The sequence below is a fragment of the Chroicocephalus ridibundus genome, chromosome 1, assembly GCF_963924245.1.
Source record: "Chroicocephalus ridibundus chromosome 1, bChrRid1.1, whole genome shotgun sequence".
Classification (NCBI taxonomy): Eukaryota; Metazoa; Chordata; class Aves; order Charadriiformes; family Laridae; genus Chroicocephalus; species Chroicocephalus ridibundus.
Genome location: NC_086284.1, coordinates 181,692,638 through 181,708,196, shown reverse-complemented (window position 1 = coordinate 181,708,196; position 15,559 = coordinate 181,692,638). Strand labels below are relative to the sequence as shown.

Below are 15,559 nucleotides of genomic sequence, written 5' to 3'. Positions count from 1 at the left end.
GGCGCAGGCTCTTTCAGCCCTCACTCGGCTGCTGGGGCACTGCTTTCTCACAGATTTCATGCTTCAGGGGGATTTTAAACTCAAGAGGTCTCCGGTTTGTCTTCTTGTCGGTGATGGAATCGGAACCAGGTGTCAGTGGGGGGATTAGTGGGTAATTATTTACTCCTCTGACAGGTAAATAATCCATGGCAGTTTACACAGAGGGGGAGAAAAGGTAGAAAATCCAAATGGCTGTGATGAAAACATTCAAAAAGCAGCATCTCGGCTACACAGCCCCTCTTCTGAATGGGTGTTGCTGTTTCCAAGGCTGAAGCCCATTTACAACCTCATCCGCTGCACAGAACTGAGGCAAGTGGCAGAGCAGCGGCTGATGTCAGGGCTCCCCAGCCCAGCCAGGGCGGGGGGGGGGGGCTTCGTGTGACAGGCAACGGTGTGACAGGGTACAGTTTCAGAAGGTGGGGGATGTTTAAAAAGGCATCAAAAGATTAACTGCATTCCTGCATTCCTTATTTACTGTACACAGGAAAAGATGGATGTTTCTAAAGATAAGCTCTTCTGGTTACTTTAGAAATTGCTTAAGAAAATTACTGGCAGATAAAGCTCTAAAATAAACACCGGGGATGGTAGTAACCGCCTGGTCTTGATAACTTCTGTGGGCTTTGGACAGCTTCAAAGGGCCCTGAAAGTGACTTGCCACTGACCAGGCGAAAGGAATGCGCTCATTCTGCTTTATCGCAGCACGGCCCGGCCAGGGGAGCGCGGGCACTGCAGCCACTGCTGAAACGGGCCTGTCACGGGATTTGCACCTTGCTGGGCACCTGCCAGCTCCTGGCACCTGTGACAGACACAGCCCCAACAGGGCTGGGAAACACGCCTCATCTAAAGCCGTTGCTAAAACTGTCCAGATTAAAAAATTCTGAGTTGTATGGGGTTCTGTTCCATACCAAACTCAGCAAAAAATAGACAACAGCGACGGTATAAAGCTGTCGATGACCGTTTCCACATTGTTTTCAACAGCTCTGTCCTTGGGGAGCACCGTTTTCTGAGCCCCGCTTTCACCTGATGGTACAGATGCTCCTCAGGCTTCCAGCAATGGCCCCCTGGCACGTACTCGCACCTCATTTCCATCTTGTCTGAGGCCGCATCACTGTTACCACTCTTTACCTTATTTCAGCCCTGAGCACTCTCATCAGTCCAGGTAAGAAAGAGCAGATGTAAAAATGCCATTCCTCAGTTGTAGCAGGGGCTTTATTAGGAGAAATTAGGACTGGGCTAATTGCTTACAGTTGTGTGGCACATGACCTGTTGCTTCAAACGCAGAACCTGAGTTCACATGAAACACCTGCAGTACAATCCTAAGCTTTTTATGAACGCGGGCAAATTCTTCAAAATGTATTTGTATTTTCTGCATCAAAACTCTACCGTTACCTCCACAGGCTGTACAGAACTTCTTCAGAGCAAAATACTTACGTAGAAAAATACGATAGTCTATTTATAATCAAAGTAAAACATTTGATTGTCATGCTGGTATTTTACAAAATACAATAAACAGGACTGTAAATTTGAGAATTTGGTTTATAAAAACATACATTCTTTTGCATGTACAATTCCTTGCCTGAAAAGCCACAGTGGGGCAGGAAGATTTTTGCCTTGCCATCTCACATCATTCCTGACTTTATTTGAAAATCACAAGCACAACGGTCATTAAAACCAAGAGATGTAGAGTTGGTTTTACTGCAGCTGAAGCCCGTTCGAGCTCTTGGTAGAGGGGAGTTTTGGGACACGAAGCAGCTCTTGATCTGATAGAGACTTCCAAGAAAGAGAAGTCTTGTTTCAAAGCACTGAAGTTACCAGTATTGTTGGTTATTTCCACTGTCTTCAGCATTGATTTAAATCCTGGCACGGTGGCCTAGGAGCAAACATGAGAGATTTCTTACGTGGTTTGGAACGTTGAGTTCAGCTGTGAAACAATCCTCATCTAAGCGTGCTCACTGACACTTTCAACACGTAGGAAAAAAGTGTTTGAAACATGAGTTTGAGAACACAGAATGAGACAAGAGTAAAGTTTTTGATGTTACGGCAATAAGCCTAACCCCCCCAAACAATGAGACAGAACCGCTAATGGAATAATTGTTTATCATGGAGGGGCACCGCATGCTGAGGGAGGGAGGGAGGGAATCTGCAATTAAGTGTAAGCCCTTGCCTGGCAGCAGGTGGAGCCTCCGCTGCACAGATGGTCTCTAGTAACAGCCACGGATGGGCTCCCCAGAGGAGCCATTTCCACCCAAGGAAATAACTGTCCCTGATGGCGTTGTCAGGCCGTCGCTGCCGGGGGCTGCGTGGAGCCCACCCTCCACCTCCTCACCCTTCAGGGGCTCTGCCCTTTGTTTGGAACACCTTGAGCTGGTGTCAGCGTGGTCCAGACACTCGTCCCAGCTGGCTCCACCATCCAGGACAGATCAGTGCTTATCTCTGGACATTCTGGGGACTTGACATCTTACGGTATCAAAAAGTTTCCTTTCTGCTGACTCATGTTTCAAGATATTTTAAACAAGCCTTTCAGATATTTTATGGCGGCCTTCCAGTACCTAAAGGGGGCCTACAGGAAAGATGCGGAGGGACTCTGTCAGGGAGTGCAGTGATAGGACGAGGGGTAACAGTTTTAAACTGAAAGAGGGGAGATTTGGATTAGATATTAGGAAGAAATTCTCTCCTGTGAGGGTGGTGAGACACTGGAACAGGTTGCCCAGGGAAGTTGTGGATGCCCCATCCCTGGAGGTGTTCAAGGCCAGGCTGGATGGGGCTTTGAGCAGCCTGGTCTAGTGGGAGGTGTCCCTGCCCATGGCAGGGGGTTGGAACTAGATGGTCTTTAAGGTCCCTTCCAACTCTAACCCTTCTATATTATTTTCTTTTAAATCTGCTAAAGAGTCCTTACAGCTCCTGTACATGACTTGAGCAAGTTCAGCTCATTCCTCTGTAAGGATGCAGTCTCACTGTGCTCAGGAACTCAATGCAATTAGAAGCAATAATTTAGTAAGGCTGCACACTTACATTGATGACGTACGTCCCAGGCAAAAGGAGAAGAAAGTATTCCCCATGTTCGTTTGTTCGGTAAGGGCAGACATGAGGCCTTCCTTGGGCTTCCACGATGGCATCGGGAATAGGATTCCCATTCTTATCAGTAACTTGACCCTTGACACCTATGGAAAAAGGGAGAGGAGAGAAAGGTCACAGCCTGTAACTGCAGTGAGCCTCCTTCTCCAAGAAAGTCAGACTATTTGTTGCTGGATGCGCTCAAAGGCTATTTTAGTGATTTCAAGCACATCTAATAATATCACTGTTCACTTCTATCTTACTGAAAGGAATTAAAATAGAAAATCCCTTGCTGTTGTTAATAGTTTACCCTCACATTGTCAGAAAGCAGCATTGTAATCTCTGCTTCTAAATCTCATTTGCTGAAAGCATCATATATGCTTATTATATGTGTCTTTTACTGAAGGGCTTCAGTCTTCAGTACTGGTTTGGGGTTTTTTTTGCCCCCCACCCCCCCTTTTTTTTTATAAATTTAAAATTAGTCAGCGTCTTATATATAGTACTTCCCAATGGCAGAATATCAGCAATGTCTGCTTATGAAGTAGTTTCCCTAAATTCTCACACACCACCTTCAAGGCAGCACTGGCCTTGAGCAAAGATAAAAAAGCAGTCGGACATTCTGGGCAACAAAATGCTGGGTAAGCAACAGATTCATGCAAACCCTTCAACTCACGGTACAGCGCCGCTGCTTCACTAAGCAGCAGCGCTCTCTTCCAACTGTGAGGTCAAGATCGCACCTAGAAATGCCTTTCCAAAAACACAAAATCCAAGCAGCAAAGCCCTACGAAACGTGCACGCTCGTTTGGAGACCTCTGAAATAAATGGCTGCTCAGGAAGGTGAACTCCTTGAGGGGGGGTGTATGGTACGTTGGCCCCAGGGGCCTGTCCCAGCATATTTTAAGCTCCTTGCACCACTGTAGTGGTGCCCATCGCCCCACACCGCTCACACCGGTGAGCTCTCCTCCCTCACCCATCCCTGGCCTTGTAGCACTTGCTGTTCAGAAGCGACAGGTCCCAAGTTCACAGCAGAGCTCCTCACCGGTGAGCTCTGGCACTGACCCAGGCTGCTGAAGAGTTCCCACTTTGCCCACCGGCCTGGCCTCAGCTTTAGCTCCCTTCCCCATTCGCACACCCACCTAGATGTACTTGTTTTATATATTCGATCAGAGCAACTTTGTTGTCGTTCCAGAACTCTTCCAGCTGGTCTGCTGGAGGATATTTACAGCATGACAGCTCCAGTGTAATTTCAAAACATTGTCCCCAGACGTAGTTGTAATCTTGCATGCCACCTTAAAAGGGAAATAAAACAAAGAGTGTTCAGCTGCAAAGAAGCACCAAGTTCAAGCTAGAAGAAAACCAGGAGAGTTAAAATGTTGGTACTTGCATTATACCTGTAAGAAAAGTAATCAGATAAATTATTCCTCAATGCCACACTTGTATTTACTGCCTCATGTGGAAAACCAACTTAATTACTCTAGTTACATGTAGAGTGTTGTTTTCTAAAGCGCAGTGGTGTTTTGGGAATGATTATTATGGCCAAGGAAGGGTGGGTCTTGGACTTATATTCAAAGGCAAATAAACAGAGTTTGCCACTGCCAAAGTCATCCTAAGAGCCTTTTAAGGCTTTGAATTCAGAAAGCAACACGCAGTGCCACAGTACACCAGACCCATATTCTATTTGGCTACACATAAACAGTAATGGAAACATTTATTTCAGTAATCAAACATTTTAAAAAAAAAAAAAAAAAAAAGGATGATATATGAACAGAAGATTGGTTTTCTTTCTGAAAGGACAAGACCTTGCTGCCACACCAGTGCATGTGTGTAATTTACACAGCGATGCCGGCCTTAAGAAAGGGCACAGAAGCAGCCAGACAGCAGAAACAGCCTCATTCACTTGGGTGATTCTATGATTCTTGTGTTCCTTGATTCTATGATTGACTTGTGTAACTGCTGACTGGGAGAGCTGGCAAACACCCAGCTCCTGCTCAGAGAATCCACATGAATGAATGCGTTGACTTACTCCCCTCATCAACCCTCTACTCTGGGCAAAATCACAGCCCTTTCATCGTCAAAGATGGCAGCAGAAAGTCAGAACACCATACCTGAAGCAGCTGGAAAAAAAAAAAAAAAACAAAACAAAAAACCCCAAAACCACTGACATTCTCACCTTCCAGCTGGTACCAAGAATACCCGTTGGTAATGCCTTCTGGAAAGGTCTGTCTGTTGTCACACCCAGTCCCTTTGTACATGCTGGCATGGTTGAAAGAGTAAGTTTTTGCCAGATGAATGAAGACATCATCATCTGGAGACCTGCTATAGCCGTTCAAAGAGCCGGTGACTGCAGAATAAAGATAACCATTGTGTAACTCTCATTACTGGTAAAACATACAGTGCTGGCTTACATACAGGATAAACACCTCCCAAATAGCTGTATCAGGCAGTGAATTTTGATGGGGTTTATCACAGTCTGCCCATCCTCCCAGCTCAAAAGCTAGAAAAACTTTGCAGAAATCCTTATAAATTTTGCTTTGGTACAGCTAATGTTCCTAAATCAAATCAGCTGCAGAGAAGAGAGTTTGTTACTAGCTTACCTGAGTTACCATTATCAAAGGTGTAACTGGCAACCAGGGCACCCCCATGCAAGTTGGCTGAAAGGACAAACGTTTCATTTTTTATCCAGTTCATTACTGCTTGAGTCTCTGGCTGAATGCTAGCGTTGTTATTTTCAAAGGCATCAGGAAAATTTCTGTTCAGATCTTCTCCGTTCTTATTGTACCTTAGAAAGAGAGAAGGCATTCCCATTACTGTTTTGCCGATAGACACTTCCACGTCGCCATCCTCCCAGTACTTCAGATCTGTGGCATGCCAGTGTCTTCAGGGAATAGGCAAGATGACCACTGCAAATCTTCTCAAGCATTAAGAGGACGGACTTTAGTTTGCTTTCTGGCAGCACTGGAATTTTCGTAGGACACAAGAAAACAATTCTTCTATTGCATTTCAGGTGGAAAGAGTGAATAATATTTAACATGCATATAGCAGGCACACACCTACACATACATGAATTAGAAAAACCTAAGCCAGAAAAGGAGGATGTTGTCCTTCTATGTGTGTTTTTCACAGTTGTATAGAAGACCAAGGTAACCACTGGATGTCTGTGTCCCTGGTACTGCTGTCACTCTGGACACAGACCAAAAAAAAAAAATTGATTCAAACACAGGATGTATTCTCTTCTCCCTGTACCTGAAGGTCCAGCTTGTGCAAATGCTTTCTTCCTTTTTCACTCAGACAGGTCAGTACAGAGAGTAGAGAGGATATTTAGCATCAGCTGTATTAATTTTTAAGCTCAGCTAAACTCTTTGTCTATTTGACAGTGAGGAGATTAAAAATACTACCCTCCGTAAAAGTCCTATCTATTTGCTGAGGAATAAACCAGTCACCTAGAGAACTAAACTACCTAAACTACTTTTTCACTTGCTTCTGAGGTTGCCGTGGCCAGTGATCTAAGAGGACTTCTAGCTCACGAGTTTACTTTTTCTGCACATTCCAACTTTGTCCCTTTGGCATTGCTTCCCATTCTCTCACTCTCTCCTCTTCTTCCCTCTTCTAGCTTGTTAAAACTTTTCCTTCCCTTTTTGATCTCTGCAATAGTTACATTAAAGAATGCAAAAGTAGCACAGGATGCAATGCTAGGTTACATTTTTCTTCTGCGTTTTTTTCCTAGCACTACTATTAGCACAGCACCTATTATAGCTAGCTCTGCTTGTGTAACTCCTCCCTCTTACTATAACTGCATTCAACGTGATCTTTAAACACTTTTCTAAGGAGCTCATTCAACAAGCTTAGACACACCTTTTTCCTCATTAAGAAGGGTTACAGAATTCTCCAATTTAAATAGATCCCTGTGGGTGGAGTTTTCCTTCTTTTTTTGTAGCACCCTAAAGGTCTAAGTAGGTAATTGTGCTTCTATTCGCAATCCGGGTCTCCTGCCTAAAAGGCTAGGTCATTACACCAGTCTGACCAATTTTCTCTAGCCGCACCACATATAAACACCGGTCTGACTTAGTCTGCCAAAAACTCTATGCTGTAACAGTGCGTCTTCAGAACAGCACGGGCCAAAATTAGCCCTAACGCATCCTCTAGGCTACCCACTCCACCAAGTATGATTCAGTCTCTTGGCTATCTCCGATTATTACTCCCCACCCATTTCCTCTACCTACTCCCACCCTCCTCAGCCACCCTTACCTTCCTCGGCTGTAATAGCAATCAGGCACTTTTGTAGCTTCAAATCCATCAGGATTCATTGTTGGCATGATATGAATCCGGGTATTATTGAGTAACCGGGTAATAACTGGGTCACGTCCATAGCTGGTCACCAGGAAGTCTATCAAATGGAGCAGCATTTCTCTCCCAACAGTCTGTATAAAGAAGCATAGAATTTATTTTAAGTCTGCTATGGAAGAAGAAAAAAAAAAAAAAAAAAGAAACACCACCTTGCACTTAACAGGTTTTTATTACTGGATTACACAGACATACAACACATACAAGAACATTCTGGAACATTCTGGTCAACACTGTGCTGGTTTTTTGCTCTCCCCTAAATATATTTAAAGGAATTTAACAGATGAAAGGAATCACTGGAGGGTTTTCACAAGGGTTTTAAACCCAGATCAACCAGAGCTTTTTCTGTCATGAGAAACTGACTGCGTCAGCTGCACTGCTTAAATCCTGCATGGATAAGGCATAGCCTTATCAAAACCTAAAACTGCACAGGCTGCCTGTTAGAGATCATGTGGGCTTGGGAACGCAGCACATCCCAGTTGCACTGCGGAGTCAGCTCTGCGCTGGTGCCCGAGGGACCCTGAGCCCTGCACATAAGCGTCAGTGCTGTGCATCACCACTTGGCAGTGATGGTTCAGAAGAAAGGAAGGAGACACCTTCCATGTTTTCCAAGGTGCTACAGAGCAGGATTTTTTCTTGTTGATCCCCTATTATGGAAAGTCAACTTCAATACAAGATCAAGATAGGGCCTACAGACACTTCTGTTATATTCTCCATTACATTGCTTTATTTTAATGCCAGGCATTGGGGAAACCAAACAGGCATATATAAACCCTTAGAAAAAGAGGTGGAAGGACATTTGGATGCAGACTTTGGATCAAGGAAAGGCAGTGGCAGAGAAAAAGGTAAATACATATTTTTGTTCATCTAAGTTTGTATAGGTTGTGAAAGCTGGCAGAACATCTCCCTTTAGTCTACTCTATCAGATTTCAGGCAAAATAGTGGCAAGTTCCAGCTCTGGTGAGGTAAGAACAATCCTACTCTACCCCAGAAATCAACAGCACAGAGTTCACTGGACCATACTTTCCAGGAGCCCTTTCTACAGCATTGTGACCCATGCCTCAAAGGTGCTGCAGGGTTCCTAAGCCCTGGCTGGGATGGGAACAAATCAAGACTTGCAACTAGATGTGCTCTGGAGATAATTTAGCTCTACTTTATCTCCAAGAACAAAGGCTGGTAAATCACTGCAGGCTCCAGTTCAGAGCTACGGTGTCTCAGTATCTTTTAGAATGAGTCTTGCATCACTAATTTTTTTTTTTTTTCTAAAATGAGAAACATGGAGTGGCGTTACTGGCTGAACCTGGTGTCACAGATAAACATAATCCTGCTTTCAGTTTGGTAAAAGGTAGGTGAAATCAGGCAGGGGAAAAGGATTATTTCTCCACAGCTATTTGCTGCACTAAGATCTTGTTAGATTTTTCACATCAGTGCATTTTAAGTGGCAAATTCTGCTCTGGGTGTTGAGGTAAACGGAAACACAGACACGGTCCAGCAGGAGCTCTGCATGCAGGAGCCGGGTTGGTACACGATGGGGCAAGGAGCGCTGGGAGTAACTGCTGTTCCAATTGGGAGCAAACCACATCTTGCCCGTTAGCCAGCAATTGCTGTTTATCACAGCAGAAACAAACAAACAGCGTAGTGCCACACATGACTCTGCTACATTGCGGATCACACCATTTTAAGTGTCATACTTGAAGGCAGCCATGGTCTCTGAGTTGGTACTTGAGCAATTCTGCCATGCTGTTTGTACAAGGAAAAAGAAGGATCTCTTCCGACCCTGCGCCCCAGCAGATTTGTTCCTAGGTTTTCTAACCCTTGCCTATCAGCTCCTGATGATCTCCTGCAAGCCACCATCTAGTAATCCGCTAGGGGAAGCTGCATTACACAAATGCATTTATTGTCTGAATAACTAAGTCGTTCTTTTTCTAGATGCTACAGCAAATGGGCTTTGACAAGGGGGGAAAAGGTACCTAATTTCCTCCATCACCAGTAGCTTTCAAAACAGCGCCTGAGTACATGAAAGCAGACTGCTCTGCAGGCTTGATTAATTTAGTCCATGAAATTTAAGACGGGATGCAACAGGACCTGTCTTGTATAGGCAGCTCAGTTCCAGCTCTGGGTGATAGACATCTTGGGAAGAATACAGAGCAGAGCTGGAGGGGAACAAAGGAGGAGAGATAAAACAGCCAGATCACGGCCTTAGGCATGAGAGATAAAGCTAGTAGACTCAGAAGCAACAAGAACAGCCCTACCACAGATATAGCTAAACTACAGACAAGACTGGACTGCTCTCCGGAGGAACTGGGAAAGTGCCTCTGCTTCTACGGTACATCTCTTCAGTGCCTGACAAAAAGACATCCAGAAAAGAAAGGGTAAAGAAGCAGGAACAGGATGGGGAAAAAAATATAAAGAAAAGCAACACGAGAAGGCAGTGGAAAAGGACAATGTTTATAAAGAATGGAAGATTAATAGTTTTTCATAGATGATATTCTTTGCACTTAAGAGTTAAATGCAGACTTACTTACATATACAGTATTTTAAAAAACTAACCCAATTTTTATAGGATTCCTCGTACAGCTATTGGTATACCCAAGTACTTAGTACATTAAACAATTCAGCTAATCCCTATCACAGAGAGTTGGTACTCTGATCATTCCCCGGTGGGGAAAGAGTGTATTTATTACCACTCTGTTTTGGTGGAGTGACAGAGGGGTGGTTTTATTTTGGTCCAGAGTACTCTGCATTTCTTGAGAAAGCACATCTGGAGGTGACTGAGGGGAGGAAAAGTGAAAGTTTTCATTTCTGGGCATGTATAGCTCAAGTTTTGATCAAGCCCTTGGAAGGCATCTCCTGCCCAGCCAAGCTTTACCCTGTTCCCAGAGAGGTCAGCATTGTTTGCTGTAGCTCTGATGAAGGGCAACACAAAACAAAGGAAAACCCTTTCTCCCGCCTTTAGGGATACAGTTAGACATTAAGTTTCTCTGTGCACTTTAAGCTACCAGTTTCCTTGTGTGCCCTAAAGGGAGAGAGTCAGCAGGAAAAGCTTCCATTGATCCTCAGGGGAAGTCCTGGATGAAGAAGCATGCATGTGTCAGGGCATGGATCAACACTGTAGAAAAGGGTATGACTGCTGTTTCTGCAGACAAACCCCTTAAACTTGCTGACTATCGCTTCTGGCAGGGCTGGGTCAGCACCTTGGGTCAGCTACCACAGGGCTTACTCAAGAAGCCCTAGTGGCAGCCAGTTACAAAATTAAGGTTAGCTCCAATTGCACCTGCACTGTAACACTTTACTGCAGCACCCCTGCTTTTAAAACACTTTTGTTACCACATGATAGAGACCTAATACCAGGGGACTATGGGTGGATAGACTCTGCCCATTTTTATGATTAAGATTATTTCCTTAAACGTGGCCTGGTTTCTAAGTCGAACTATGTTGAAAGAAAGATCCAAACCATCAGGTAGGACCTGTTTCAGAGCAACACGGTCCTGCCAGTCTCCTTGCTTCAGTCCTGACTGCTCTACAGACCCAGCGCAGCATACCAGGCACAACCCCGCCTAAGGAAGCAGAGGCAGAGCAGAGAAAATGACAGTCCACCCCGTCTTACCACGTAAATGCCATGCTTACAAGATGTTCTTTTTTAACACTTGTACAGCACTAATCATTATGCACAGCTGCGACACACCCCACTGTGTTTGTCCTCCTTTACTAGAATACACCAGCGTTAAAACAACTGTACAAATACACTTTGGCACATATCCATTTATTTCTACAGCAGCAATCGCTATGGAAATACGAGAACTACCACATGGATGACAGGGAAGTGCAGTTCCTTGGTTTATCACTGAAGGAAATGGCAACGTAAAGCCTGCTTTTGAACTAGTAACTGGCATAAGATGTTACCACCTGGAAAAATTCCACAGGCTTCAGGCTTTTCAGTGCAGGCTTAATTTGGCTGAGAAATGGATCACTTCTTTTCCCACTCAGAAGAGTGGGAGTAAAGATAAGGAAAAAGGTAATTGGGATGAGGCAGCAGCCCTACCTGTGTTGAAAGAGATCTCAGCTGCATCCAGATTTTTTAAAGTCTGAGATTAGCAAATAGATGTGGTTGCTTTGAATTTTGAAATCTCTAGTGCCTCTGACCTTCTTTACATCACATCACCTGATACTGAAGGCAGGTGGAAAACAGATCACTATACATGAAATAATTTATTTTTTTTTTCCCATTCTCTTTTCTGGATTAGATATTTGTTTCCCTGCCACATCTCTTCCATGCTGTATTGCACAGTACAAAGGAAATAAGAAAGTTCCTTATAGCGGATTCTGTAGTATGTGGACACAACTATTTTTGTCCAACCAGGTGATAAAAAAAATGCCTTTTTTTAATAGTGATATTTTGATAGTGTAAATGCAGTTTCCATTCATTTTTTGGAAATGAGAGTGAGAAATTCTATACAAGACTCATTAATTTGTTGTTTGGGTTTTTTAAGCCCCAGTTATATTGATCACAAATAAACCTGCCCCAGATCTCAGTCACACAAGCCCTAATAAGTCACCATATCTCAGGAAACCCTTCTGTGGATATGACTATGTCTATAATGACATGTAAAATAGGGTCCAGTTGCTTTAACTTAAATAACAAGATAAGCCAGCAAGATAAACATATTCTTTCATGTAGGCTAGCTCAGGTCTATCAGTACAGGCTCCTCTTCACCTTACAAGAGGCAAAATACTATTATACTAAGAAAAGAAAGTGATCAGAAGTGGGTGATTTAGGAGAAAAGGGTTGGTATTAGCATTACCATCCTGGAAAAGAGTTTATCTTGTGATGGCCCAGTTACACCATAGCTGCAGAAAGTTAAGGAAGATGTACACTTAATATATTAAGGGAACAAGCAGAAATGCACAAGCAGTTTACACTTTGTTCAGACATGTTTTTCCTTAAAGAGTTTTCCTGCTGTGATATACGTGGTTTAGGAACAGCCTTCTAATTAGGCCCTATGGTTCAGTTGTGTAGACTGGACTCAAGTCACTTGTACAGCTGGCCAAAACGTGTTATTTCTGCTCCATTTATGAATTAGGAGTGTTTGGGGGTTTGGTTCTGGTCAGTGTTAAGCAGAATGCGTTCTTCCCCCCAGAGAGGAACATGCGAGTGTACACACTGAGGAAGAGAAGATCTTTCAAGTAAGAATACAAGCCTGGCACAGGAGAGGCTGCTGCCTGATTCAGAACGAGAGTTGCCCCAGAACAGCAGGCAACCTCTCCCTCATCTTCCTCAGTGTAGACTTTGTTAACATTTCAGAGGCTTATGCATTTTGTGCAGTCTATTAGTGCCATTTTTATTAAGACAACTCATTTTTTTAACTTTTTGTTAAACAAAAAGTGCTGCTAAAAATGGTGTCCAACTTCAGACAAGCACACAAAGAATGGGAGAAGTCTTCTGTTGCACCTCTGGGAATCTGGGGTAAAAGTTCACTCTATCTGGCAACGGTGATCACAAAATAAGATCATTTAAACCTTGGCTGATTATGCCTTATAGTACTAAGAAAAATTAAAATATATATATATTTATAATTCTGAAAAAATAGTCTTTCCCTAGTATTGTGTACTCACATTATTTTATTAGAACTTCCCTGTTAGGCAGCTCTCCAAATGACCTAGGTTTTCTTCCAGCAGCACGTGTGAACAGCCTGCACACATGCAATTCAGGCTCCCCCCCAACTTTTAGGTTCTAGGAGCAGCCAGCCAACTCAATCAAAATAGAAAACTGTCATTTGTGTGATCATGACAGGTTAGAAGGGCAGGCAGCATCACCAAAGAACGCTTGAGAACTTTTCTTACTTTGTACCATTTACGGAAAGCATCACTGAAGCACAAAAGACCTAACTAAAAAATCAATGAAGCCATAATCCTACAATTTTAAGTTATTAAAGACAGTGGAACACAAGTTGAAGTTTGTCATACAGTTAGTGCAAAATTTATCTGCGTAATATACTACAGGGGTAGCCGAATATTTCCCCAGTGACTAGTTCAGCAGAATCTTAGATTATGGGAAAAAATACTCGCGTTCTCCAATGCTTCTCTATATGAGGAATTCATTTCCTGCCATCTGAAATAGATTTATGGTCAGATAGGAAAAACACCACCAATTGTGTGTTATATCCACGCACAAAAAAAAACCCTCATAAGGCTAAGATCATCATGAGGGCCTGAAAAGGAGGAATAGCTCTATTTCCAAAATCTTCCCTATGTACATTCTTGGTCTAATGAACAAGCTAGAATGGAGCATGGCACTTAGTACTATATATATATACACACACACACACACTATGGTATCTAGGCAGCTCAAGGATCAACCCTGCCCAAACTCAGACACAGTACCAGATACTTTAGAAAAAAAAAAAAGTATCGCCTCATTTCCTCACAAAGTCAATATAAAAATTTAGATCCTAGGCAGTGAACCATGTTGCCTAATCTCCAGCAATTCCTGACCCTGTAGATATGCAAACAGTGAGTGTCTCCACAGTGAAAGCTCCTTGTGCACATCCAGCTGGGCAGTGACAGTGTCAGGAGTGCTTCATTGCAGAGGTTTCAATAGGAAGAGCGGCCTTCTGCAGTCCAGCAATATTGGATTTGAAAACCAGGCCGCTCTGGATGAGATCATATCCTGCCCTCCATCCCCTTCCCACCAAAGCTGGGTCACCTGTAGCTATAGGTTTGCAATTTCCTTTCAGCAGCCTGCAGAAACTGTTATATGGAGCCTCAGTTCCTGGGCACCCTGGACTACCCTGCTGACACACACCAGGTTTTAGGAGTTGCGAACCTTGTCTTGGGCATCCAGTAACACTTGTACCCGTTTGAAACCCTGAATCAGCTTCCTCCCACACAGAGTTAAATTCCAGAGCAGTCAGACTCCCAGCAGCACTTTGAGTACAGCCACTGTCAAACAAGGTGAAACTAGTCTAACCTAGGTAAAATTCTTGGCACATAATGTCACAAGTGCCTGTAGGCGTGCAAGTGCTCACACACAGTATTGGTAATAGGAATAGCTTGTGATATGTTACGCTGTACACAGGATACGCTTCCTACTATATCTATTTTTCTTAATTTTGGGAATTCACAGTCTAGCATATATATATATAAATTTTGACAATTATGTTCAATTTTTTTATCCTTCACATTAAAGACTGCATAGAAATATATTGTGTAGTTTAAACTTATCCTGAATGTTATTAAGACAAGCAGGTAAAGCTAAAGAACAAGGGAAACAGAAAGCAAGAAAGGATTATACAGAAGAGTGAAGCTTTGAGTCTTTCTGTTCCAGATTCATGTACTACACCAGGAAGGCTCATAATCACCATTTTCTCCTTTATTGTTAATAAGTGGGCACTCTTTCCAGAGCAAGTTAATCCTGAAATTGCTTTTTGTTTTGTATTCACTGTGTTATCTCAGGTGAATCTAGGTATTCCTAGCTTAAGGTTCCCAAGACAAATTTTCTAGTCCTAAAATAAATCACTTGGTGCTTCACAGCAATTATTATTCAATCTTAGGATGTATTTGAAGAGTTCAATCAGTCATACTTCATGCCTAGGCAATAATAATGTACAAGCAAATTGTTGGATCTGACTCACTGCCAGGAAAGTTAAAGCCTCTGGGTTTATTCATGTGGAGAAGACAAAGCTCTCTACTTAAAAGAGGTCTTAAGTGTAGGATTGCAGGATTCTTCACCGTGATGTAAGGTCTCCTAAAGCACTTCCACCAAAACAAGGGAACTTTATTCCTTAGGAAATACACACATACAAGGTCCTCTTTGAGGTATGACGTACCTCAATAATAAGTAGCACATGCCTGAGAGAAGTTCACTCTAAGCCTCTGGTAAGTGTGTTTGGTGTAAGTGACATTGCAAAAGTTGACACGTACCTCATCCCCATGCATATTAGCAACATACTTGAACTCTGGAATGCCAATCTTATGATGGGTTGGAAACCTTCCCAGAACAAGAACCCACAGGTTTCTACCTTTAAGAGGGGAAGGGGAAAAGACATTTTTTTAAACAAGTGTAAAATCATACAAACTTTAGAGAAAAACAAATAAAAAGAGTTGGTCATTAAGACCACCGTACAAA

The 15,559-nt window shown here is 43.1% G+C and overlaps 1 protein-coding gene across 2 annotated transcripts in view; it reads right to left on the bottom strand.

Annotated features, from left to right (window-relative positions):
• Positions 1–43: 43 nt before the first annotated feature.
• The window catches only part of CPM (carboxypeptidase M), a 36,203-nt gene continuing 20,687 nt past the window's right edge, over positions 44–15,559 (bottom strand). Inside the window, exons 3-9 of one of the 2 annotated variants that reach the window (XM_063322988.1) lie at positions 15,355–15,452; positions 7,339–7,511; positions 5,688–5,872; positions 5,264–5,434; positions 4,230–4,382; positions 3,052–3,200; positions 44–1,909 (exon numbers count right to left, since the gene is read on the bottom strand). In XM_063322988.1, coding sequence (XP_063179058.1) covers positions 1,676–1,909; positions 3,052–3,200; positions 4,230–4,382; positions 5,264–5,434; positions 5,688–5,872; positions 7,339–7,511; positions 15,355–15,452 — 1,163 coding nt within the window. In that variant the 3' untranslated portion in view covers positions 44–1,675. The remainder of the gene's footprint in view (positions 1,910–3,051; positions 3,201–4,229; positions 4,383–5,263; positions 5,435–5,687; positions 5,873–7,338; positions 7,512–15,354; positions 15,453–15,559) is intronic. The other variant, XM_063322989.1, reaches the window with a different exon arrangement.